The 22,392-nt window shown below is 54.5% G+C and overlaps 3 protein-coding genes across 11 annotated transcripts; 1 reads left to right on the forward strand and 2 right to left on the reverse strand.

Annotated features, from left to right (window-relative positions):
* The first annotated feature begins 158 nt into the window (after positions 1–158).
* On the forward strand, positions 159–1,143 carry UFSP1 (UFM1 specific peptidase 1). The gene has a single exon (XM_002744037.7). It carries the CDS (start codon positions 596–598, stop codon positions 1,022–1,024), a length of 429 nt encoding a protein of 142 aa, XP_002744083.1. The 5' UTR covers positions 159–595; the 3' UTR covers positions 1,025–1,143.
* A 58-nt stretch (positions 1,144–1,201) lies between these two features.
* SRRT (serrate, RNA effector molecule) lies at positions 1,202–14,451 on the reverse strand. 8 transcript variants are annotated; one of them, XM_078355817.1, is made up of 20 exons: positions 14,196–14,451; positions 13,821–13,950; positions 8,337–8,465; positions 7,946–8,092; positions 7,513–7,701; positions 5,516–5,685; positions 5,203–5,387; positions 4,901–4,996; positions 4,699–4,816; positions 4,367–4,521; positions 4,017–4,078; positions 3,842–3,920; positions 3,394–3,582; positions 2,919–3,092; positions 2,684–2,837; positions 2,375–2,568; positions 2,018–2,174; positions 1,741–1,830; positions 1,495–1,600; positions 1,202–1,402 (listed from the first exon to the last, which is right to left on the reverse strand). In XM_078355817.1, exons 2-20 carry the CDS (start codon positions 13,940–13,942, stop codon positions 1,327–1,329), a joined length of 2,592 nt encoding a protein of 863 aa, XP_078211943.1. In that variant the 5' UTR covers positions 13,943–13,950; positions 14,196–14,451; the 3' UTR covers positions 1,202–1,326. The 8 variants fall into 8 exon arrangements, with proteins under 8 accessions (XP_078211943.1, XP_035136635.1, XP_035136628.1 ...); XM_035280744.3 differs by having other exon boundaries at positions 1,495–1,621; XM_035280737.3 differs by having other exon boundaries at positions 1,495–1,621; positions 1,741–1,842.
* Positions 14,452–16,308: 1,857 nt separating this feature from the next.
* On the reverse strand, positions 16,309–22,059 carry TRIP6 (thyroid hormone receptor interactor 6). Of its 2 annotated transcripts, none has more exons than XM_002743990.7 (9): positions 21,848–22,059; positions 21,474–21,601; positions 21,229–21,354; positions 20,610–20,981; positions 19,048–19,141; positions 18,790–18,959; positions 17,868–18,046; positions 16,866–16,986; positions 16,309–16,589 (listed from the first exon to the last, which is right to left on the reverse strand). In XM_002743990.7, exons 1-9 carry the CDS (start codon positions 21,954–21,956, stop codon positions 16,458–16,460), a joined length of 1,431 nt encoding a protein of 476 aa, XP_002744036.1. In that variant the 5' UTR covers positions 21,957–22,059; the 3' UTR covers positions 16,309–16,457. The 2 variants fall into 2 exon arrangements, with proteins under 2 accessions (XP_002744036.1, XP_078212065.1); XM_078355939.1 differs by having other exon boundaries at positions 21,112–21,354.
* Between the last annotated feature and the right edge of the window lie 333 nt (positions 22,060–22,392).

Genomic DNA, 22,392 nt, shown 5'->3' on the forward strand with positions numbered 1-22,392 from the left:
GGGCGAGGAAGCGGGGCGCTCCGAGGCGGGCGCAAGGCGCCTGCGCACTCCGGCCCAGGCTAGTCCCTGGCCCCGCCCCGTGGGGCAGAGCTCGCGCCTGCGAAGTGAGGCTCGCGGGCCGGCAGGCGGGCACGGCGGAGGGGAGGGCAAAGCCCTGCGGAGCATTGTGGGAGTCCTTGCCCGTGGCCTCTGCTTGCTGCCTGTGCTGATCACCGAGGCCCGGGGAGCGTGTCCCCAGCCTGCGCGCCGGTCCTGCCGCACCTAGCCCAAGACCCGAAGCCGAGGGGAAGTGCTGGAGTCTGGGGTCGTTCCGCGCCACCGGGTGGACGCTGTACCCGGCCTGGGACTGCCCCTCCCGCCTACCGCCCTGGAGCTGCTGAGGGACGTCCACGTGGGCCTGGCCCCGCCGAGCCGCGGCCCTGCCCGCCTGGCGCTGCTCTCGGGCCACTACCTCTACTACCACTACGGCTGCGACGGCCTGGATGACCGCGGTTGGGGCTGTGGCTACCGCACTCTGCAGACGCTGTGCTCGTGGCCGGAGGGCCAGCCCGTGGGCGTACCTGGACTGGCCGCCGTGCAGGCGGCCCTGGAGGACATGGGCGACAAGCCCCCCGGCTTCCGGGGTTCCCGGGACTGGATCGGCTGCGTGGAGGCCAGCCTGTGCCTCGCTCACTTCGGAGGGACCCAGGGGCGCCTCTGCCACGTGCCCCGGGGAGCGGGGCTGCACGGGGAGCTGGAGAGGCTTTACTCCCATTTCGCAGGGGGCGGGGGCCCAGTCATGGTTGGGGGCGACGCGGATGCCAGGTCTAAGGCCTTGCTGGGAGTCTGCATCGGGTCAGGCACGGAAGCCTATGTCCTGGTATTAGACCCTCACTACTGGGGCGCTCCAAAAAGCCCCAGTGAACTACAGGCTGCTGGGTGGGTGGGCTGGCGAGAGATGAATGAGGCCTTTGACCCCAACTCTTTCTACAACCTGTGCTTGACCAGCCATAGCTCAGAACCGCAACAGCACCCCCTGGACTGAGGGTGAAGTTCAGAACTGAGACTCTCCAGTCCCAGACATGCACCTGTGTACCTGGGGCTGGTGCCCCCGCAGAGCCTGGGCCTTTTGACAGCAGTAATAAAAGTGGCAGGGCTGAGCAACACCTCGGGAATTCCTTTCGAAGGATGGGGGCGACATGTAACATACATGAGTCAGAAGCCCTGTGGAAGTGCTTTTATTGGCAGTAAGGCTGATCGTACAAAAAATTCTCAAGAGTTGGAGGGAACCAGGTAGTCACAAGTAAAGGATGATACAGGAGTGAGGAAGTGAGGAACAGTGACAGTTCAAAAGAAATCAACGTCGTCTGGGGCATCCAGGTCCCGATATTCCACAATGGCCCTTGGGTCTCCACGAACCATCCTGTGAGATGAGAGGTAAAGTATGAGAGCTGAGGGCCCCCAAAAGGGAGTTTGCAGGGGCAACAAAGCCTGGGCGCGTGCGCTCCGCCTCACCTGTTGCGAGGTTTCCCAGGATAACCTCCCTGGCCTCGGAAGGCATCGTAGTTCCCTCGGCCAGCACCATACGGGGCGTGGGGATATGGAGGGCCTCCTGTGGGGACTGCAGGGCGGACAGCACCAGCTATGACAGAGATCAGCGTTGAGTTGCAAAACTATGTCCTCAACTCCATCCTCTGTTTCTTTCTCCCTTTCGCCCAATGTCACACTCACCAAGCCCCTTCATCTCCCTCCTCTACTTACCTCCATAGCCCAAGATCGGAGGCCGGGGCTGACCGTAGGGCATCAGGCCCTGGGGAGTCTGGTGTGGGTAGGGGAGTCCCGGGGTCAAACCTGGGGGGAGTACAACAGGGACAGGGACGTGAATTACTGCGGGGGGGGGAGGGGTGGGAACAACTGACTTTTAGGGCTATGGCCTGAGGATGAGGCAGAAACTTCTCAGGCCAACAGGTAAGAGAAACAGGAGTCCCTGGACAGTCAAGGGACGGGGGACATGTGACCCTCATGGATCGTATCTTACTCTGGGCAGGGCCAGGTGGCTGGGCTGGCTTGATCTCAGGCAGAGCTGGGCGCTTGGCATCAGTGAGGAAGTTGTTAAAAAACGCAACCTCCTTTTTCACTTCCTCAATTTTCTCAGCATGCTTGTTGAAGATATGCTTGCGCACAAACTCAGGACCCTGAGTGGAGAGAGGAGCGGGGTCACAACAGCCACATAACACTTGCCTCGATCACAGGCCCGACCTGAAAGGATTCCCAGCTCCCACCTGCCAGTCTAGTGAGCAGTCCTCAACTCCCACCCCAGCCCAGGCCTTTAGGGGCTTCCTGTCTCAGCCCCACCTCCCACCACCCTGGCACGCCCATTCTCCAACATCCAGACCTTGAATTTCTTGCCGCTGAGAGGACACAGCCACTTATCCTTGCCCAGTTCCTGCGTGTTGGAGGTAACGAATTTCTCCACTTCCTGCTCTGGGTCTTTGCGGCCCATCTTCTGGGCCTCTTCCTCTGAAAGCGACTCCCGCACACTGAGCAATGGCGTGAGCTTCTCCTCAAACGTCTTCTGCCACTCCAGCACTATGGTTTGGGAACAGAGGAAGGAAAGTTGGGAAGGGAGCTGGAAGGAAGGGTGGGAGGGGCTGGAGGACCAAGGCAAGAGGCAGCCAGGGAGAAAGGGGAACCTGGAGCTCACCTTCCCCATGACTGATGCGGTTGGGTGGCATGGGCCCCCGAACGTGGATGATGCCACAACGATTGGGCATCTCGTCCTCGTTGGGGTACTCACAGGTGTTGTAATAATCCAAGGAATGCACAATGCGCAGGTAGAGGAGAAGCTTGTCCAATACCTGAGTTGAGTATGGGTGCTCAGCTCCTGCTCCTGCCCTTACCACCCGACCCCCACATCCCTGTGCAGCCACTGCTGGCACCTTGATCAGCTTCTCATCCCGCTCCACATTGATCTCTGCCGGGTTCCCTTCCTTAGGAGGCTCCTCAGGTGGGGCACCCCCGCTGCTCCCCAGCAGCTCCTCCTCCTCAGCACTCACTTCCTCGATCAGGTAGTCTGTGATATTCTTCAAGATCGGGTTTTGCGAGGGCAGGCTCTGGTGGAAGGAAGAGGGGCAAGTAAGGCAGAGAAAGACCTTCAGGGCAGGTAACCTGAGACCTTCCGAATGTGAAGAGTGGTGAGGGGACAGGAGTTCACCAGACAGAACTGGTGCCTTTTGCCCCCTTGGGATTTGTCTTCATTTTTGCCTTTGTTCCACCCCAGCCCACAAATGACCACTAGCATGCCCCAGTTCTGCTGGAAGCTGGAGGAGGTGCTACAGACAGGTGAGGTTAGAGGTACCCACAGCAGAGGAGGTGCTATCAGCTGCCCCTGACAGTCCTGCGGGAGTCACTGACCGTTGGCGGGGGAGGCGTCCCTGGCTCCGAGGCCCACAGCTGGGTCCTGTCGTCCAGCGTGTGGACCAGCTTGGCTGCCAGCTTGATGTCATTGCGCACGATCTGCTTGTGCTGGGTGATGCCGTTGATGTTACGGACACGTCGGGTCAGGTCCCTGTTCACACCGGGGCTCAGCTCGCACTCCCGGAGCTGGAGGGCAGACATCAGAAGTTTACTCCACTAACCCCACTTGCCAGGGAGACGTAGCAGCTCTAAGACCCTCCCCTCTTGAGTACCAGCGATCGATCAACCTGTAAGCTCCCTCAGGACCGGGACCTGACAGGTAGGTCCTGTCTTTGTCTGCCTACATTGCCTACGTTGCCTCTGGGCAAGGCTCTAGGGCAGTTACCAGGACAGATAGGTTAGCCTCCCACTCTCTTCCCCAGACAGTCCCACCCGCAATACTCACACGGATGTTCTGCAGATTCCAACAGATCTCTTTAATGTTAACACTGCGGTCAAAGGTCACCCAGCCACGACGGAAAAACCTACAGAAGAAAATGTTAGGGCAGTCAAGCGAGGGAGGTGGTGCTGGCCATCAACGTTCCCCTGCACTTTTTCCTCCAACACACCTGGTTACTCACCTCCTCTCTGGCTGGGGCTCTGAGAGTGCCACCCGCATAAAGCCTGGGTACCTTTTACAAAGCTGCAAGAAGCAGAAAACCAGCCCTATTTAGTGACTCAAGGATTCATTCGATTCTTCCTCCAATCCCCCACTGTCCTCAGAACCCTAGAGACTAACTGCCTGGTCACTCTTCCCATCCTTGAGCAGGGCAAAACCACTGAAGGGCTTCAGAACACCAGCATCTGAAAGCCAATGGCATGATCAAGACGAGCCCTCAGAGGGCATGAGCTCCTGGGGAAGGGGCCCTCCCTATTAGGTGAAACGGGGGCCCCACTGCCTTCCCTCTGCTCTCCACTTCTCCCCACTCACAGAGATGATCTCAGCCCGGGAGATATTGGGCGCAATGTTACGCATGAAGAGGGAGCAGGTCTTATGCAGCGGCCGCGGCTTGCACTCCAGCCCCGCAGCGTCCTTGGGCTTCTCCCATTCTTCCTCCTTGGGCTTCTCTTTCTCCTTGAGCGCTGCTTCTAGGCAGGAAGTTGGTGCAGTAGGAGTTGGTGTGTTTTTATTGCTGATTTTGGTGGGGAGGACAGAGAAGCCTTCCCCTAGAAGCGACCCTTCCCCCATCAATGTTGCCAACCTCTCACTTCCCCACCAGCATTAGGAGAATACACTTTTTAGAAGCAGAAAAGAAGTCCTACCAGCCTCCTCCTTCTCCTCCTCAGCCTGGCCGCTCTCAGATTCCGACTCAGACTCCGACACACTGCCCTCGTCAAAGCTGTCATCCCCGCTGTGCTTCCGGTTCCGCTTCTTGCTACTCTGTGTGAGCCATGGCAGAGGGGACAAGTTAACGCACCAGGAACCCAGCCCTGATGCTCTGACCCCAAGTTACAGACACCTCACCTTTTTGGCTTCCTTCTCAGAATCTTCTTTCTTCTCCTCCTTGTCTCCGTCACCCTCAGACTTCGTTTTGTCATCATTACAACTGTCATTCTCGGCCTACGGAAAGAGACAGTCACTAGGGATGTCAAATGTCCCCTTCCCCTTTCATCAGAGGGCTCCTCACCCCACCGCTGAGCCCACAGGTTCATTCTGCCCACCCTTCCCAGAACACAGCCTCCCAGTTCTAGTTCTTTTGGAGCCCTGCCCCCAATTCTCCTTCCCCCAGGCTGCCGGGACAGTGCTAGGAGGCCCAGGACTCAGACCTGCTTGCCGTCCTCCTTCTTCTCATCCTTCTCGTTGGCTTTGCGCTCCCCGTCTGTCAAGCCTGCTCCAGCACGGCCTTCCTCTTTCTTACCAGGATCCCCGGGCTTTCCTGCCTGCTCCTCCTCCTCCTCCTGCTCCAGGATGCGGAGATCATTCTCTGTGCCTCCTTCCATCTTAATCACGGCTACCAACAAAGGGAACAGAGATCACAACCCCAGGGCCCTAGCTCCTGTCAACGCACTTCTACCTGGTCCCCAGACATGCCCACCCCCATGGAGCCCAGATGCCTGCCACCCCTCCAACTCCACACACCTGCATCCAGCATCTTGACAATGGCATCAGCTTTGTCTATGTCCAAGAGAAGGTTATCAAACCAGCCAGTCTCCATGAGGGACAGGAAGACCCTCAGTCGGTTTTGCAGGGCCCCCCGGGCCTCCTGCCGACGTTTCCCCACCTCATCTGGGTGGTACTTAGACCGAAACCTGGGAACGAAGCGGGGGAGGGAAAGGCAAAACAGTCACTGGAGGCCAAGGCCAGCATGTGGGGAGGGGCCCAGGAAAGACAGGGCATAGCCCCCATCCTCACACCCACAAAGGGTCATCAAAGTAGAGAGATTAGGGGATAGGGGTGTGCTAAAACCACCCAACACCCCAAAAGAAACCGGAAGTGGTGCTCTTGAGAAGATTTGGGGGGAGAAGCAGCAACTAAGAGCTCTGGATTTGGGAAGATCAATGACTACAGGGGACGCCGGGGTTGGAGAGGCAGATTTACCACTCTAAGTCTCTGGGAAACACTAACCTAGTGAAAAGGTGTCATTTCCCAAAGCTTCAGAGAGGAAGGCTCAGGAAATAGTAGGCCCTGAAGAACCTCTCTCCTCACCAACCCCAAACTGCAGTCATTAACAGCCTGCTCCCGCCAACTCCCTCCACCCCAAGGTGGAAGACAGAGGGCCAGACAGCAAAACCCAGAGGCAGGGCACCTTTCTCCACCCATAGGAAAATAAGCAAGATGGTGAAAGGACAGGAAGGAACAAAGGGAGAGACTGGAGTGCCCTTTAGAGCCTCAGGTCCTGCCCACAGTGGGAGAGAGAGGAGAGGGAAGGCTAGGGAGGAGCAAGAAAAATAAAACATTTCAAATAGGACCTCAGGGGGAAAACAAAAGAAATGTGGAGTATGAGGAAAAGGAGAAAGGGAGGAAAGGGGAGGGTGTGAGAAAGTCCCAGGAACCAAAAACAAAGGAAAAACTAAAGATCAGAGAGAGAAACTGAGAAAACCAAGAGGGAGGAAGGCAGTGTTAGGGAGCAAGAACAGGGACAGAGAAAGAATGAAGATGCGTGAGAGATTAGGACAAGGACACACAGAGCAATTTGAGAGAGGGGACAGCGAAGACAGAACAGAACCACAAGTGGGGCGGAAGAGGAAAGGAAAGCCGCAGGCATCACCTCCAGGATCTTTACCTTGGCCGCTTGGTCAAACAGAGCTCAAGATTTAACTAGTGGCGCCCAGGGCCCATTCTGGCTGGTGGGCCACCGGCTGGCTCCTGGCTGGGCGCCCGGCCGAGATGCCCTGCCCCGCGGGACTCCGCAGTGGGGGCCCTGACTGACTAACTGCCTGAGCAATCACATTCAGCTAAACCGCTGCATTGTGCACAGCAGTGCCCTGCCTGTCTGCCTGGCCGGGGCCTCGCAGCTCAGCCCAGGGGCTCATGTATGGGCTGGGTATGGTGGGGGTGGAGGTGGGTTTGCTCCGAGCTCCGTCGATGAGCGGGTGTAGTTCCCAGTTCTGGCTCTTTTCAAGGAGGAGGAGCAGAAAGAGGATGAGGAGGAGGAGGAGCAGGAAGAGGGGAAAAGATGGTTGATTAAAATTAAAACATCCACAAAAGGAAAAAAAAATTAAAATTCTTTTTCTGTCAAACGACCCTGAGAGCTTTGCTTTTCTTCTCTGGATTCACTCGTCGCTTTGGGAAGATGCCACAGCCACACGGGGTCCTGGTGATCTGGGATGACAGTGGCCCAACACCAGCAAGTGGGACGCAGTCTGCCTGCTGCCCCAAGGGGCCAGGTGGCTCTGGCCTGCTGCCTGGAGGTGTCCCACTCTGAGGACAGCAGGACAGGAAATGGGGTGGGGCGGGGGCCGTGGCAGTCGCTGAAGTGAGGGGAGACCCCATCAGCCAATGCTGTCATACTTCCCGACCCCCGCCCCCAGAAAGTTCCAGACTGGGGAAACTGGGAAGAGGTCAGGGCCGCAGCTCCACCGGCGGGGCAAGGGGGACATGCCAGGGAAAAGGTCCAGGGAAGAAGGGGCACTCACCACTCCTCATCTTTGTGAGCCAGGAAGAAATCCTGCATCTGCTGCCTCCGGAAATCCAGCTTATAGTCATTATAGCGCTTGACAGCTTCCGTTTCATCCACCGAATCATCCAGGGAGAGGAGAAACTCCTTGAAGGTCTTCATCACTGGTGGCGGCACACCCAGGTCTATCTCTGCGATGCTGCCCAGCCTGGAGAGGGGCTTGGTCAGGAAGGCTTGTTGTGGGGGAAGGGAGGGAGGCTGGAAGGCCAAGGTGGCCAGGTGCCCCCTTCCTTTGCCCACCAGGGACATCACCCCAAACCCCAACGGTTACCACCCCCACCCAAGGGGCATGCCTCTGTGCGCCTCGCCCACTCCCTGGCTTCAGCAACTCCAACCATCCCTCAGTCCTATCAACCCCCTTCTCCCGAGAAGCCCGGAAGCCCGGTCCTTACCTGGCCTGGATAGGCAGAACATGGTGCTGCATGATGTGCACGTCGGGGTGGCCCCAGGGCTGAGGGGGGCCATAAGTTGGGCCCCCACCCCCCCCAGCATAGGGCATCTCATAGCCACTGTGGTATGGGTCAGAGCTGTGCTCATCCCTGAGGGTGGGGGACACAAAAGTAAGGCAGAGAAGGAAGCCATCTTCCCAGGTCATGAAGGAGGACACATGGGGGCATACACAGCATGGTCTCCCAGACAAGGGTTTCAAGGGACAAAGAAACAATGGGTGATGGGAAGTTGAGAAAAGGCAATGACAAAGATTTAGGCCCAGGTGAGGGGCCAAAGGGAAGGCCCAGGGGGAAGTGAGGCGAAGGGGAGGAGAGGGAAACCACTCCATCTCACCAGTCTCGCCTCATGCGCTTCTGTGGCGGGCTGAGTTCATGGCGGGGTGGCGAGAAGCGCTCGCGCCGATTCCGGTCATAGTCCCGATATTCACCCCGACTGCGGCGCTCACGGCCACGGTCCCACTCTCTGGCGGTAAGAACAAGAAACAACGATTAAAGGCTGGGCTCAGTGGTTGATACATAATCCCAGCACTCTTGAGAGGCCGAGGCAGGAGGATCACTTGAGGCCAGGAATTCAAGACTAGGTGAGCAATAGTTAGACCCCATCTCAATAAAATTTATTTTATTTGGTGGCCGGGCACAGTGGCTCACGCCTATAATCCCAGCACTTTGGGAGGCCAAGGCAAGCAGATCACCTGAGGTCAGGAGTTTGAGACCAACCTGGCCAACATGGTGAAACCCCGTCTCTACTAAAAAGACAAAAATTAGCCAGCTGTGGTGGCATGCGCCTGTAATCCCAGCTACTCAACAGGCTGAGGCAGGATTATCACTTGAACCCAGGAGGCAGAGGTTTTAGTGAGCCAAGATCACGCCACTGCACTCCAGCCTGGGCAACAGAGCAAGATGTCTTAAAATAAAAATGTAATTTTTTTTTTAAAAAAAGGTAACAATAATTAAAGATACAGCCTGGATATGCCACAGCCACACTCCTAACAGGCCCTTCTTACCCTGAGATATCAGACTAAAAGCCTAAAATTATAAAATTTCACTCTTAACAGAAAATGATTTTTGTCTAGTCAGGGCATGCCACTGCACTCCAACCTTAGCAACAGAGTGAGACCCTGTCTCAAAACAGAACAAAGATTCTCATCTAACTCAACAATTTCAGCCAATACCCAAGAACCGATGGTTCTCCAACTCTCCTTCCAGACTGGCCTTCTGCCTGAGCTCCGGACCCATATGCATCACCCCTGCTAGAGGCATCACCCCTGCTAAAGGCCCACTTACAGGCAGGAGGTCAAGGATGCAGCGCACTCAGCCTGGGTGACAGAGGTGGACTCTGTCTCTAAAAATAACACAAAAATGTTTTTTAAAATCATCCCCTCCTAGTTCATCACCCCCTCAAATTGTCAGAATCGAGCCTATTCATGCTACCTCCATGGGCCCAAATGTCTTCCCCGACCCTCCACTTCCCACTCTGTTGTATCAACGGAGCAACATCTCTCCCCAGCTTTCATTCACCACCCTCGCCACTAATGCCTTCTGCTAATCCTCTGCCTGGAAGCCTATCAAAGCTGTCCCACTCTCTGCCATCCCCACACCCTGTCCTAGACCTTGTCCTTGCCCAGTGTGGCTCCTACAGCCCTGGCTGCCTACCTGCTTCTGGTCTCTCGCTTCCGTCTCCCCACTGTCAAGGGACCTTCCTCAAATACAAATCTCACCACATCACGCCCTTGCTTCAATGCCAGGAAGCAACGTTGTTGTTTTAACTTTGGCTCCTCCCCACCAGTCACCAACCTCCCCCATCCTCATCTTTTTCTTCTTTTTTTTTTTGGAGACATCCTCAGTCTCACTCTGTTGCTCCAGCTGGAGTGCAGCAGTGCAATCTCAATCTCGGCTCACTGCAGCCTCAGCCTCCTGGACTCAAGCATTTCTCCAGCCTCAGCCCCTGCTAAATGATCGAGGACAAAGAGTTTCTGCTTATCTACCAATGCTTACTATATTCAAAATTTAAAACAAAACATTCCAAAACCTTCATTTTTAAGTTACACAGTAAGATGAAATAGATTATATGTTTTTATGAAAAGTGATTCTTTTCCAAAAAAATTTTGGTGAGAAAAACTGGCATTGTTTTTACATTTTTACAAATCTCTCCAAGTTATGGCTTTGTAGAGGATAGCTTCTACACTGAATCTGTTGAGATATTTTGTTCTGGTTGAAAATCAGAGACAGGCCAGCGTGGTGGCTCACAACCGTAATGAATGTTAGCACTTTGGGAGGCCGAGGCAGGTGGATTGCTTGAGCCCGGGAGTTCAAGACCAGGCTAGGGCAACATAGTGAAACCACATTTCTACTAAAAATACAAAAATTAGCTGGCTGGCCAGAAGTGGTGGTTCATGCTTGTAACCTCAGCATTTTGGGAGGCCAAGGCTGGCAAATCACTTGAGGTCAGGAGTTTGAGACCAGCCTGGCCAACATGGCAAAACCCAGTCTTTACTAAATACACAAATATTACCAGGGCATGGTGGCAGGCGTCTGCAATCCTAGCTACTCAGTAGGCTAAGGCGGGCGAATCACTTGAACCCAGGAGGCAGAGGCTGCAGTGAGCCCAGATCACGTTACTGTACTCCGGCCTGAGTGAAGAGTGAAACTCTAACTCAAAAAGAAAAAAAAAAAGACTAACTGGGTGTGGTGGCATACACCTGTGGTCCCAGCTAATCAGAGGATCACCTGAATCTGGGGAAGTCAAGGCTGCAGTGAGCCATGAGTGCGCCACTGCACTCCAGCCTGGGCAACAGAGCAAGATCCCGTCTTAAAAACAAAAAACAGTCCACAGAGAATCTAGCCTTACACTGATAAGCTATTCAAAAAGCCTTTACAGATAACTGTAGACATTCTTTTTGGCAAATTTGATAAATTCTTGTTGCATTTACCCAAAACTCAACAAGAAATAAGTTGTTTTTTTTTCTTTTCTTTATGCTACCTTGTTCAAGAAGGAGGTAGTTTATCACAGGCTAGTTAGAACCTTCAATCTGAAATAGCATCAGTGAACAACATTTCATTCTCCGCCAAGTTAAAATCTACTGTTCTATCTTGCCCTTTGAGTGGACCTTGTTATGTCTCACGCAGTATCAAAATACATTCATTAGCATCACTGCCTATCTCACCAGAAAAGTCTTTACTTAATGGGAAACTGTCAAGCTCACATTAGTAGATATAAGTTATCCAAAACTGGTTGGGTGTGGTGGCTTATGCCTGTACTCCCAGCACTTTAGGGGGCTGAGGCAAGTGGATCACCTGAGGTCACGAGTTCGAGACCAGCCCAGCCTGACCAACATGGAGAAACCCCCTCTCTACTAAAAATACAAAAATTAGCTGGGCGTGGTGGCGCATGCCTGTAATTCCAGCTACTCAAGAGGCTGAAGCAGGAGAAGCGCTTGAACCCAGGAGACGGGATGTTGCAGTGAGCTGAGATTGCACCATTGCACTCCAGCCTGGGCGACAAAAGCGAAACTCCATCTCAAAAAAAAAAAAAAAAGTTTTACAAAATTTTAATTTTCTTTTTCCTTTTTTTCTGAGACAGGGTTTCTCTCTGTTGCCCAGGCTGGAGTACAGTGGTACAATCAAGGCTCAATGCAGCCTTGACCTCCCAGGCTCACTTCAGCCTCCTGAGTAACTGGTATTAGACGTGTGCCACCACCCCCAGCTAATTTTTCTAATTTGTTTGTACAGACAGGTTTCAACTCATTGCCCAGGCTGGTCTCAAACTCCTGGGCTCAACCAATGCACCCACCTTCACCTCCCAAAGTGTTGGGATTACAGGCATGAGCCACTTCGCCAGCCCAAAATTCTAATTTTCACTGGAAAGTTCCACTTCATCACTGGCAACAAATACTGACGGCTTACACTGAAGGAAAAGGTTCTCAGTTCATTCAAGAAGATGTCTGCCAAATACCCAAGTATGAACAATCACTGTTTGTCATTCATTCAAGTGAAAACAACGCGCCATGGATAAAAGCTGTTAGTTCAGTTCAATCAATCACATTCATACTTTTGCTCAACCAATGCAAGCCTCTACTCCCGGCACCTTGAGAGACAAGGCAGGTGGATCACTTGAGGTCATGAGTTCAAGACTAGCCTTGCCAACATAGTGAAAACCCCATCTCTACTAAAAATACAAAAGTTAACTGGGCATGGTGGCATGTGCACTTGTAATCCCAGCTACTTGGGAGGCTGAGGCAGGAGAATCGCTTGAACCCAGGAGATGGAAGTTGCAGTGAGCTGAGATCACCCCACTGCACTCCAGCCTGGGCAACAGAGTGAGACCCTATGTCAAAAAAAAAAAGACCTACAATCAAGAGTCCAATTTAATCAAATTTAAATGTTTTACTCTTTCATCAAGAACCACTAATGAAACTGGCTTTTTTTCACTTTGTTCTCACTGCCTTGATGTTTGCTAAAGCTTCAGCAGTTTTACCCACCATTGCTATGGCACATTGAGTGGAAATGGTGACAATACGTAAACATTACCACAAACATTAATTTTAGCCTCGGAGACCCCCTATGGTCTTGCGGACATCCTGAGAAACAGGACTCTAACCAATCCAGAACATGCTAAAAGTACACAATGTTATGTCTACAGTTTCGACCTGTGCGTGTCACCTGTGTCTGGGGAATTCCCACTCTTTCCAGACTAGCTAAGTGTCACTTTCCAATGGGTCCCTGACACACCACCTCCAGCACCACTCCCCTCCTTTAGAGATCTGTTCCCTCACTGCTTACCCTCTTTGTGACTTGCAGTATACTCAGTTACAGGATACACCCATAACCATTCTGACCCCCCATGGCAAGCCCACACTGTAATATCCTAAGCTCAATAACCACGTCTTATAATCAATTAATCCAATCAGAACCAACCAGTGAACTCTGAGATTTTGGGCAAAACAGTGACAAGAAACCTAATCACACATTGTCAGGAAACTAGTCTGACAACCTTTCCAGTCAGATCAATAAATAAAAATATTAATATTTTTCTGAAGCAATCTTTCTAAAATACAATTTACAACCTGGGCAACAGAGCAAGACCCTGTCTCTACAAAAAATAATTTTAGACCATGCACTGTGGCTCATGCCTGTAATCCCAGCACTTTGGGAAGCTGAGGCAGGTGGATCACCTGAAGTAGGGAGTTCCAGACCAGCCTGGCCAACATGGTGAAACCCGGTCTCTACCAGAAATACAAAAATTAGCCAGCTGTGGTGCTGGGCGCCTGTAATTCCAGCTACTCGGGAAGCTGAGGCAGGAGGATTGCTTGAACCCGAGGTGGAGGTTGCAGTGAACCAAGGTTGTGCCACTGCACTCCAGCTGGCGACAGAGCGAGACTCCGTCTCGAAATAATAATAATAGTTTTTAAAAGTTAGCCGGGTGTGGTGGCCTCCCCCCTGTAGTCCCAACTACTCAGGAGGCTGAGGCGGGAGGATCAATTAAGCCAGGAAGGTAGAGGCTGCTATGATTGCAGCCAGGGCAACAGAACAAGACCCCATCTCAATAACAACAACGAAAACAGCACACTTTTCGTGAATGTATAAAGACTGCTTTTTATGCTCAAACTCTTAGTCCTATTCTCTGATCTGCAGAGCATTTCAAATACCAAGCCACAGCTAGTTCTCTGGCCAATAGCAAAATGGTTGCACCACAGCAAACAGTCCAATGAGCCATTCATAGGGTTCGCCTTCATATAAATTACAAGGGGGAAAAAGAAAAGAGACGCGGATGAAGTGAAACGGCATGAAACGGGGACAAGATGAGTTAAAAACGGCTCACCTGTCATTCCAATCGTCCCCTCGACGTCTTTCATCTCTCTCGCGGGAACGGTCGTAGTCGCTCCGCTCTCTTCTGAACTTGTCCCTGCGCCTTCGATCGTACTCGTCGTCACTGTCACCCATGGCACAGTCTGAGGGGGCGTGGGGACCGGGGAGGGGCGGTCGGGATGGTGCACAAGGAGGAGCGGAGGGAGGGACCGTCCCTCGCAGGCACCTCGGCCGCCTCCCTCCCACCAGGGCCAGCCCTCCGCGGCCCCCACCATCCTGAGCCAGAAAACGCGGCTCCAACGCTTCTACGCGCCCGGAGGGTCTCCTCGCTCGCCCCCTGTTCCTCTACCAACCCAGCGGGCCCCCCCAGGCTCTCCCCCTCCCCCACCTGGGAGCTGCCGCGGCTGTTGGACTCGCGCTCTGACCGGCTAGATTTCAGGGCAACCTGGGCCGCGGGCGCGCGACGAGGACGGCGAGGAGGGCAGAGGGAGACGCGCAGCTCTTGGCGAGAGGGCCAAAAAGAGGAGAACAAAAGTGGAACAACCGAGGATGGACGGTCGCGCGCGCCACCCGCGCTGCGCCTGCGTCACTCGCACCTCCCCGGCACAAAGCTCCCCCCTCTCGCGGCCCGAACTGGAACTAACGAACGGAGCGCGACTGGCTGGGAGAGCAGGGCATGATGGGAAAGGGGCAGACTCTTGCAAGTCTCGCGCTGCTTTTTGAGACGAGAACGGCTTGAGCGTGAGGAACTACGGGAAGTCGGTTGGGCCAAGCGCTGCCTCGCGGGCGGAGGGGCTCTCTGGGCGCGGAGGGAGGGCTTCCGAGGGCCGAGGTGGACGATCGCGCGACCGCAGATGTGTCGGGAGTCTAAGCCAGTTCTCATCCAGCCGTGGTGCCCCCACGGGCCTCCTGACCTCGCCGGGGGTAGTTTCGTCCCCTTCTTGGGCAAGGCGTGGGCTTGGGAAGCGCGAGCGTTTAGGGGACAAAAGATGGAAGCGACCATTTTAAAGCATCCTCTCCCACCATTTTCTGCTCCAAAGATCCAGCCAAAATTGGGTGCCACAGTGGGCACTATCTGCAAAGTCCGTCGTTTCTGCTTTTCCTTGACAAACACGCCCCATGTTTAATTATAGGTGGCAGATAAGCAGTTTTAACCCAACTCAGTACTTGGATGAGATAGGCTGTAAATTAACGCCCTAAACGACAGAGTATGGACCGCCCGGATTCAAGTCCCCTCTCAGTGAATTGAGCGTGAGACTTAATAGGAAGGCCAGCTGAGGTGCCTCACGCCTACGAACCCAGCACTTTGGGAGGCCAAGGTGGGAGGGTTGCTTGAGTCGGGAGACCTGCCTGGGCAACATGGCAAGTCCCCATTTTTACAGAATATTTAGGGCCAGGCACAGTGGCTCACACCTGTAATCCCAAACGTGGGAAGGTTGATGAGGGAAGACTTGAGCCCAAGAGTTCAGCACTAACCTGGGCAACATAGCAAGACCCCATCTCTACACAAAAAATAACTGGGCTTGGTGGGATCACCCTGTGGTCCTAGCTACTGGGTAGGCTAAGCCAGGAGGAATGTTTGAGCCCAAGAGTTCAAGGCTGCAGTGAACCTTGATTGCACCACTGCACTCTAGCCTGGGGAACAGAGTGAGACCCTGTCTCAAAATAGATATATGTAGAAATGCTGCCTCCTCCCTGAGGAGGATTGCCAAAAACCAAAAAACGAATGAGCCAAAAAGACCCAGGTTCTACCATTTAAGAACCATGCAGTCCAGGCACAGAGTGGCTCATGGCTGTAATCCTAGCACTTTGGGAAGCCAAGGCGGGTGGATCACCTGAGGTCAGGAGTTCGAGACCAGCCTGGCCAACATAGTGAAACCCTGTCTCTACTAAAAATACAAAAATTTGCTGGACATGGTGGCGGGTGCCTATAATTCTAGCTACTTGGGAGGTTGAGACAGGAGAATCACTTGAACCCACAAGACAGAGGTTGCAGTGAGCCAAAATCACACCATTGCACTCCAACCTGGGCAACAAGAGCAAGACTCCCTCAAAAAAAAAAAAAAAAAAAAAAAAACCACTGGGCGCAGTGGCTCAAGCCTGTAATCAATCGCAGCACTTTGGGAGGCCGAGGCAGGTGGATCACGAGGTCAAGAGATCGAGACCATCGTGGTCAACATGGTGAAACCCCGTCTCTACTAAAAAATACAAAAATTAGCTGGGCATGGTGGTACGTGCCTATAATCCCAGCTACTCAGGAGGCTGAAGTAGGAGAATTGCCTGAATCCAGGAGGCAGAGGCTGTGGTGAGCCGAGATCACGCCATTGCACTCCAGCCTGGGTATCGAGCAAAACTCCGTCTCAAAAAAAAAAAAAAAAAGCATGCAATCTGGGGGAGTCACCTCTCAGCTCTGGCATCTTCACATGTAAAAATAGACAGTAACAGCGACTGGGCTTGTAATGGGCTCCTGGGAGAATCAGATGAGACGACAGACTGGAAAGTGTTTTGTAAACTCGAGGGACTATTATTTTGTGATTGGAGAAAGAAGCCAGCATTTGGTGACAAAGTCACACAAGTGGATGTCAGGGAGGGTGACCCATCAACTGATGGGAACTGGAACTGAGAACCCAGCAGGTACTTTTAGGAAGACTCAGCAGTCAGTGGTGACGGTGGCTGAGAGCTCCTGGATGCGCCAGGCACTGCAGGCCTTGCACAAGATGTGCCCATCCAGTGGGTAGCAACCCTGGCACTCGCCCTCAGAGGAGAGCAGCAGCCCACACTCCTGTTGAAAAAGAAGCAACAATTAGCTGGGCATAGTGGTGGGTGCCTGTAATCCCAGCTACTCCAGAGGTAAGAGAATCACTTGAACCCAGGAGGCAGAGGTTGCAGTGAGCCGAGATCACGCCATTGCACTCCAGCCTGGACAACAGAGCAAGACTCCATCTCAAAAAAAAAAGCAGATTTCTGTCAACCAGAGACCTCTGTGTTCCCCCTCCCTCATGCTCTACCCAGCACCCCAGACATTGCCAACCCCTTGCACATGCTGGGGCCCCCTGACCTCACACTTGTAACAGCCAATGTGAAAACTTCGATCCAGAGCAACGATTCTCACTGTCTCCTCCTGACCTGGCTCGGGCATGATGGCCCCACCACACACTGAGCATCTCGGGGCAAACTTCCTGGAGGGGAAGAGAACCGAGAAGGCCATCAAGCCCTGGCGTTGCAGGGCACCAACAATGGGACCCAGAGAAGGTGGGGCACTGGAGGGAATCAGAGGCCAGAGGCGTGGCCTTAGGTCTGGGGAAGGGATGATGTCAAGGAGAATGAGAGAGGCCGGGCGCAGTGGCTCTGGCCTGTAATCCCAGCACTTTGGGAGGCCAAGGCAGGAGGATCACTTGAGGCCAGGCTTTCAAGACCACCCTGGGCAACAGAGCAAGACCCTATCTTTATTAAAAAACAAAGAAGGCCAGGTGCAGTGGCTCATGCCTGCAATCCCTGCACTTTGGGAGGCTGAGGTAGGCAGATTGCTTGAGCCCAGGAGTTTGAGACTAGCCTGGCCAACATAATGAAACCCTGTCTCTACTAAAAATACAAAAAAAAAAGCCTGGCTGGACATGGTGGCACGTGCCTGTAATCCCAGCTACTTGGGAGGCTGAGGCAGGAGAATCACTTGAACCCTGGAGGCAGAGGTTGCAGTGAGCTAAGATCATGCCACTACACTCCAGCCTTGGCAACAGACTGAGACTCCATGTCAAAAGAAACAAAAAATAAGAAAACTAGCCAGGCATGGTGGCATGTGCACCTGTAGTCCCAGCTACATGGGAGGCTGGGGCAGGAGGATCACTTGAGCCCAGGAGTTGGAGGCTGCAGTGAGCTATCATCACGCCACTGCACTCCAGCCTGAGCAACAGAGTGAGACTCTGTCTCTAAAAAATAATAATAACAAAGAATGAAGGAGGGCCAGGGGTTGGAAACAGGAAGAGACAGTCCTGGGGCATGAGAGATGAGATGAGACAGGAAAGGTCAGACATTGTGAGATGAGGTGGAGGCCGGGCCTGACCTGTGAAAGTCCTCGATGCAGTGGATCTGGCTGGTAGCATCCACTGTGAAGGGGATGCCATCGAGGCCGCGGTGACACACCACGCAGGTGAAGCAGCCAGGGTGGTAGGCCTTTCCCATAGCTCGCAGGATCCGGTCCAGGATGGGCTGGGAACACGTGGCACATTTCTCCAGGGTGGCCTGTTGGGAAGGAAAGCAGGAAAATCTGGCAGCCAGCGGGAGCCACGGCAGCCCACCAGGCACCCCAACAGCCCAGCCATCTATTTCTGGAGCCCCCTGCATGTGATTCTGAGTTCAGATCCTAGCACTACACAAAGTATTTAACCACTCTGAGAAAAGCAGCAATCGGGCTGGAGTGGCTCACGCCTGTAATGCCAGCACTTCGGGAGGTCAGAGTGGGCAGATTGCTTGAGGCCAGGAGTTCAAGAATAGCCTGGCCAACATGGCGAAACCCCGTCTCTACTAAAAATACAAAAATTAGCCAGGTGTGGTGGCAGGCACCTGTAATCCCAGCTACTCGGGAGGCTGAGGCACGAGAATCACTTGAACCAGGGGAGACAGAGCTTGCAATGAGCCGAGATAGCGCCACTGTACTCCAGCCTGGGCGAGAGAGCAAGACTCTGTTTCGAAAAAGGAAAACAGGAGTTGGTAGTAATACCTGCCTCGTGGGTGTGGTGGGAATCTAACACATTCTCTTTAACTGTAAGACGCCCCGCTCGTTAAGAGCTGCATCCTTCCCTCCAGCCACCAGTGTTGAGCTACTTGCTTGGTATTTGCAGAATTCCTTCCTGTTTGTACACCGCTTCCAGCGGCCCGGCTTCTAGCACGGTTCCTCCTCTGGGCTTGGATGTTCTAGCTCCCACCTTGGATGGAAGCCCCGGCCTCCAGCCACTGACTCCAGCCCCCCAACCCCAGCCACTCACCACATAGCAGCCCTCGCAATATGCCCTCCTCTCCACGGCGTAGAAATGCTGGCCCCGAAGCTGGGCCCGGCATGTAGAACACACAAAGCAGCCCACGTGAAAGACGCGATCGAGGGCCACAACCCCGGCCCCATCCCCGACCACATCTTCTCCACAGCCACCACACCGGCCTGAGGACAGGCAGAAACAATATCAGCTGTCCCTTCTGTCTCCCAGCCTCCCCTCCTGCTTTCCACCGGCCCCACAGCCTCAGCTCACCGAAGTACTCCCCGCTGGGCGGGTGGTTCATGTCGTGCACCAGCTTCTTGGTCAGCCTGTCCAGCTCATCCTCCGGAGGCTGGCTCAGGGACACCTGGAAGGTGGGAATCAGGGGTTTGGTCCTACTCTAGCTCCTGATGCTGTAATATAGGAGTCCTCAACCCCCAGGCTGGGGCCTGTTAGGAACCTGGCCACACAGCAGGAGGGGAGCAATGGGCAAGCAAAGCTCATCTGTATCTACAGCCGCTCCCAATCATCGCATTACTGCCCCAGCACCGCCTCCTGTCAGATCAGCAGCAGCATTAGATTCTCATAGGAAGCCTTCACGGAATCACATGTGCATTCAACGGCTCTAGGTTGCGTGTTCCTTATGAGATTCTAATGCCTGACGATCTGTCACTGTCTCCCGTCACCCCAAAATGGGATCATCTAGTTGCAGGAAAAGGAGCTCAGGGCTCACACTGATTCTGCATGATGGTGCGTTGTAGAATTGCTTCATTATATATTATAATTATATAATTTCATTATATATTATAATGAAACAATTATACATGTTATACATATTCTATTCTATTAGTGTTATCATAGAAATAAAGTGCACGATGAATGTAATGCGCTTGAATCATCCTGAAACCATCCCCCCTGCCCCAGTCTGTGGAAAAGCTATCCTCCATGAAACTGGTCCCTGGTGCCAAAAAGGCTGGGGACTGCTATATGTCCCTGAAGATGGCCAGGCAGTTCCAGCTAGAAAGCTCATTTGAGAACATCTCAGCCAAGGGGCCAGTTATTTTTTGTTTTTTGTCTGAGACGGAGTTTCGTTCCCTCTCGTCACTCAGGTTGGAGGGCAGTGGCACAATCTCAGCTCACGGCAACCTCTGCCTCCCAGGTTCAAGCAATAATCCTGCCTCAGCCTCCCTAGTAGCTGGGATTACAGGCATGAACCACCATGCCCAGCTAATTTTGTATTTTTGGTAGAGACAGAGTTTCTCCATGTTGCTCAGGCTGGTCTTAAACTCCCGACCTCACGTGACCCACCCGTCTTGGCCTCCCAAAGTGCTGGGATTACAGGCGTGAGCCACTGTGCCGGTTCCCCGTGGGCAGTTCATCCCTGCACCACCCCTCCCTGTATTTCCTGACCCGCTCCACATCCCAGACCTCTGACTGTGCTCCAAAACCAGCCCCCTGGCCAGGCACAGTGTCTCACGCCTGCAATCCCAGCACTTTGGGAGGCTGAGGCAATGGATCACCTGAGGTCAGGAGTCCGAGACCAGCTTGGCCAACATGGTGAAACTCCATCTCTACTAAAAATACAAAACTTTTCTGGGCATAGTGGCATGTGCCTGTAATCCCAGCTACTTGGAAGGCTGAAGCAGGAGACTCACTTGAACCTGGGAGGTGGAGGCTGCAGTGAGTCGAGATCACGGCACTGCACTCCAGCCTGGACAACAAGAGCAAAACTCCCTCTCAAAAAATAAAAAACCAGCGCCCTAGAACACCAACCTCCCCACTAATCAGTGTCCCATTGCCTGTAAGAGCTGACATCCCAGTTCCCCAGGGCTTACCTGGGGCCCGTGCTCGCCTCCTCTTGCTCCTCCTGCAGGGCCAGAGACCCCAGCAGCCTCCTCCTTGGCCCCCGGCCCCGGCTCTCTCTGGCTCCTATAGCCAGGTCCCCAGACTTCACCTCGGCCTGGGAGAGGAAAGTGGGGGCCTGGGAGGGGCCCAGAAGCCTGAGAGGTCCCCCGCCGGGGCGGGCCACAGCCCCTCACTGGCTGTGCCACCTTCACTTGCACGGGGAAGGCAGGGCCAGCTGGGGTACTGGCAGTAGCATAAGAGGCTGGAGTGGGGCCCCCATAGGGAGACGCTGGGAGCGGCGAGGCCAGGTTCGGCTTTAGGGAGCCTGTGCGGTAGGCAGGAGGTGGCGGGGGCTCATATGCCTAAGGAGAAATGCAGACCAGAAGCCTAAGCGAAGCCCCCACTCTGGGACCCACATTTGTGGAAATGACCCCGAGTGTGGGGCAGCACGGGTGTTTGCATTTGACAAGGTCCCGTCCTCAGGTGACTGACATGTTGATACTTGCAGCCACGCTTCCTCCATGCTGGGGTGCACAGCACACACATGACGGGGTAGACTGAGAAGCAGGAGGCTGCAGACGGGAAGGAGAGGCAGGACTGGGGAGTCACCTGTCGGTCTGGTCGTCGTGGCGTGTGACCCCGACCCCCATTCAGCTCAGCCAGCGTGCTGCTCAGCAAGTCTATCTCAGCGTCCAGGCTGCCGGGGCGCAGGGCACTCCTGTCTGCAGGGAGCCCCTGGGGTTGGAGCCAGAGCAGAGAGAATACAAATCGCCACGACCCCACTCCCGCCCTGGCTCTCTCACAGGCGGTTCTAGGGGACCCCGCACGTCCCACCCAGCAATCCCAGTTCTCACCTGCGTGCGCTGGGGTACTCCATGGGACCCCACCCAAGCCGGCCCCCGATCCTCTGGTGCCCCTGGGGCCTGGTAACACTGCTCTGATGGGAGGGGGCAAAAATTGCCCCTGGGGTGGGGCTGGAGTGCTGGGTTGAGGGAAGAGAGATCAAAGGTGGGGTGGCGGAGGACAGGAGGGGTGTGCATTTGGGGCGCTGCCCTCTCCGCCCCTCTTTACCTCTCCCCCGAATCTAAGGTCCCAAGAGATCTCGGGCAGCTGTTCCCATCGGCTTGGGGAAGGGGCAGGAGGAAGCCGGCAGGGCAGGAGGCTGGAGCTGGAGGACAGAGGTGAGCGCCATAGCGGGGTGGCTCCTGTCTCACGAGGGCTGCCTTACCTACTCCGTGGGCTGGTGGTGGCCCCGGGATGCCTCGGGGGATCGCCCTCCCCTGAGGGGCTCTGGTGGGCTCCGGCTGCTTCGGGGGCAGCCAGGTGGGCCCCGACATGGCCTAGAATGGGGAACTCCGGACAGCGGTCTTGAAGCCCAGAGCCTCGGGCCTTCACCCCCTCTTCCGTCCTGCCTCGTTCCGGACTCCAGAAAACTTTTCCTGGCTTTTTTTTCCTCTTCCTCCCTAATTTTGGGGGCGACCACGCCCCCGATGACGTCACCACATTCCTGGGGGAGGGTCACGTGGGCCCCCTAGGCCCTAAACTGCCATTTCTCTCTGAGTCGGCCCCCTCCCGCCGAGAGGGAAGGGCTCTCCGAAGGAGCCCGAGTCACTGGGGGCTGTGGGCAGCTGGGAATGGGAGGTGGGCGCCCAGGCCAGTCTCCAAGTCCACAGATGCCCCCTGGGCCCCGCGCCCCAGCCCTGCACATGGCAGCCTAGCTACGGGAAGCTGAAGGTCCTATCTCCACCCCTCTGCAGAGCTCTCCTTTCCCAC

The sequence above is a fragment of the Callithrix jacchus genome, chromosome 2, assembly GCF_049354715.1.
Source record: "Callithrix jacchus isolate 240 chromosome 2, calJac240_pri, whole genome shotgun sequence".
Lineage (NCBI taxonomy): Eukaryota > Metazoa > Chordata > Mammalia > Primates > Cebidae > Callithrix > Callithrix jacchus.

What these genes read in the sequence shown, in the direction of transcription:
- TRIP6 (XM_078355939.1), bottom strand. Translation starts at nt 21,956, where the DNA reads ATGTCGGGGCCCACCTGGCTGCCCCCGAAGCAGCCGGAGCCCACCAGA. An exon ending in GAGTACCCCAGCGCACGCAG is followed by an intron (nt 21,355 to 21,473) that starts GTGAGAACTGGG and finishes CTCCAACCCCAG; the next exon opens with GGGCTCCCTGCAGACAGGAG. An exon ending in GCCCAGCGGGGAGTACTTCG is followed by an intron (nt 18,960 to 19,047) that starts GTGAGCTGAGGC and finishes GCCTGTCCTCAG; the next exon opens with GCCGGTGTGGTGGCTGTGGA.
- SRRT (XM_035280727.3), bottom strand. Translation starts at nt 13,942, where the DNA reads ATGGGTGACAGTGACGACGAGTACGATCGAAGGCGCAGGGACAAGTTC. An exon ending in TGTCAAGATGCTGGATGCAG is followed by an intron (nt 5,388 to 5,515) that starts GTGTGTGGAGTT and finishes CTTTGTTGGTAG; the next exon opens with CCGTGATTAAGATGGAAGGA. An exon ending in AGAAGGAGGACGGCAAGCAG is followed by an intron (nt 4,997 to 5,202) that starts GTCTGAGTCCTG and finishes CTCTTTCCGTAG; the next exon opens with GCCGAGAATGACAGTTGTAA.
- UFSP1 (XM_002744037.7), top strand. Translation starts at nt 596, where the DNA reads ATGGGCGACAAGCCCCCCGGCTTCCGGGGTTCCCGGGACTGGATCGGC.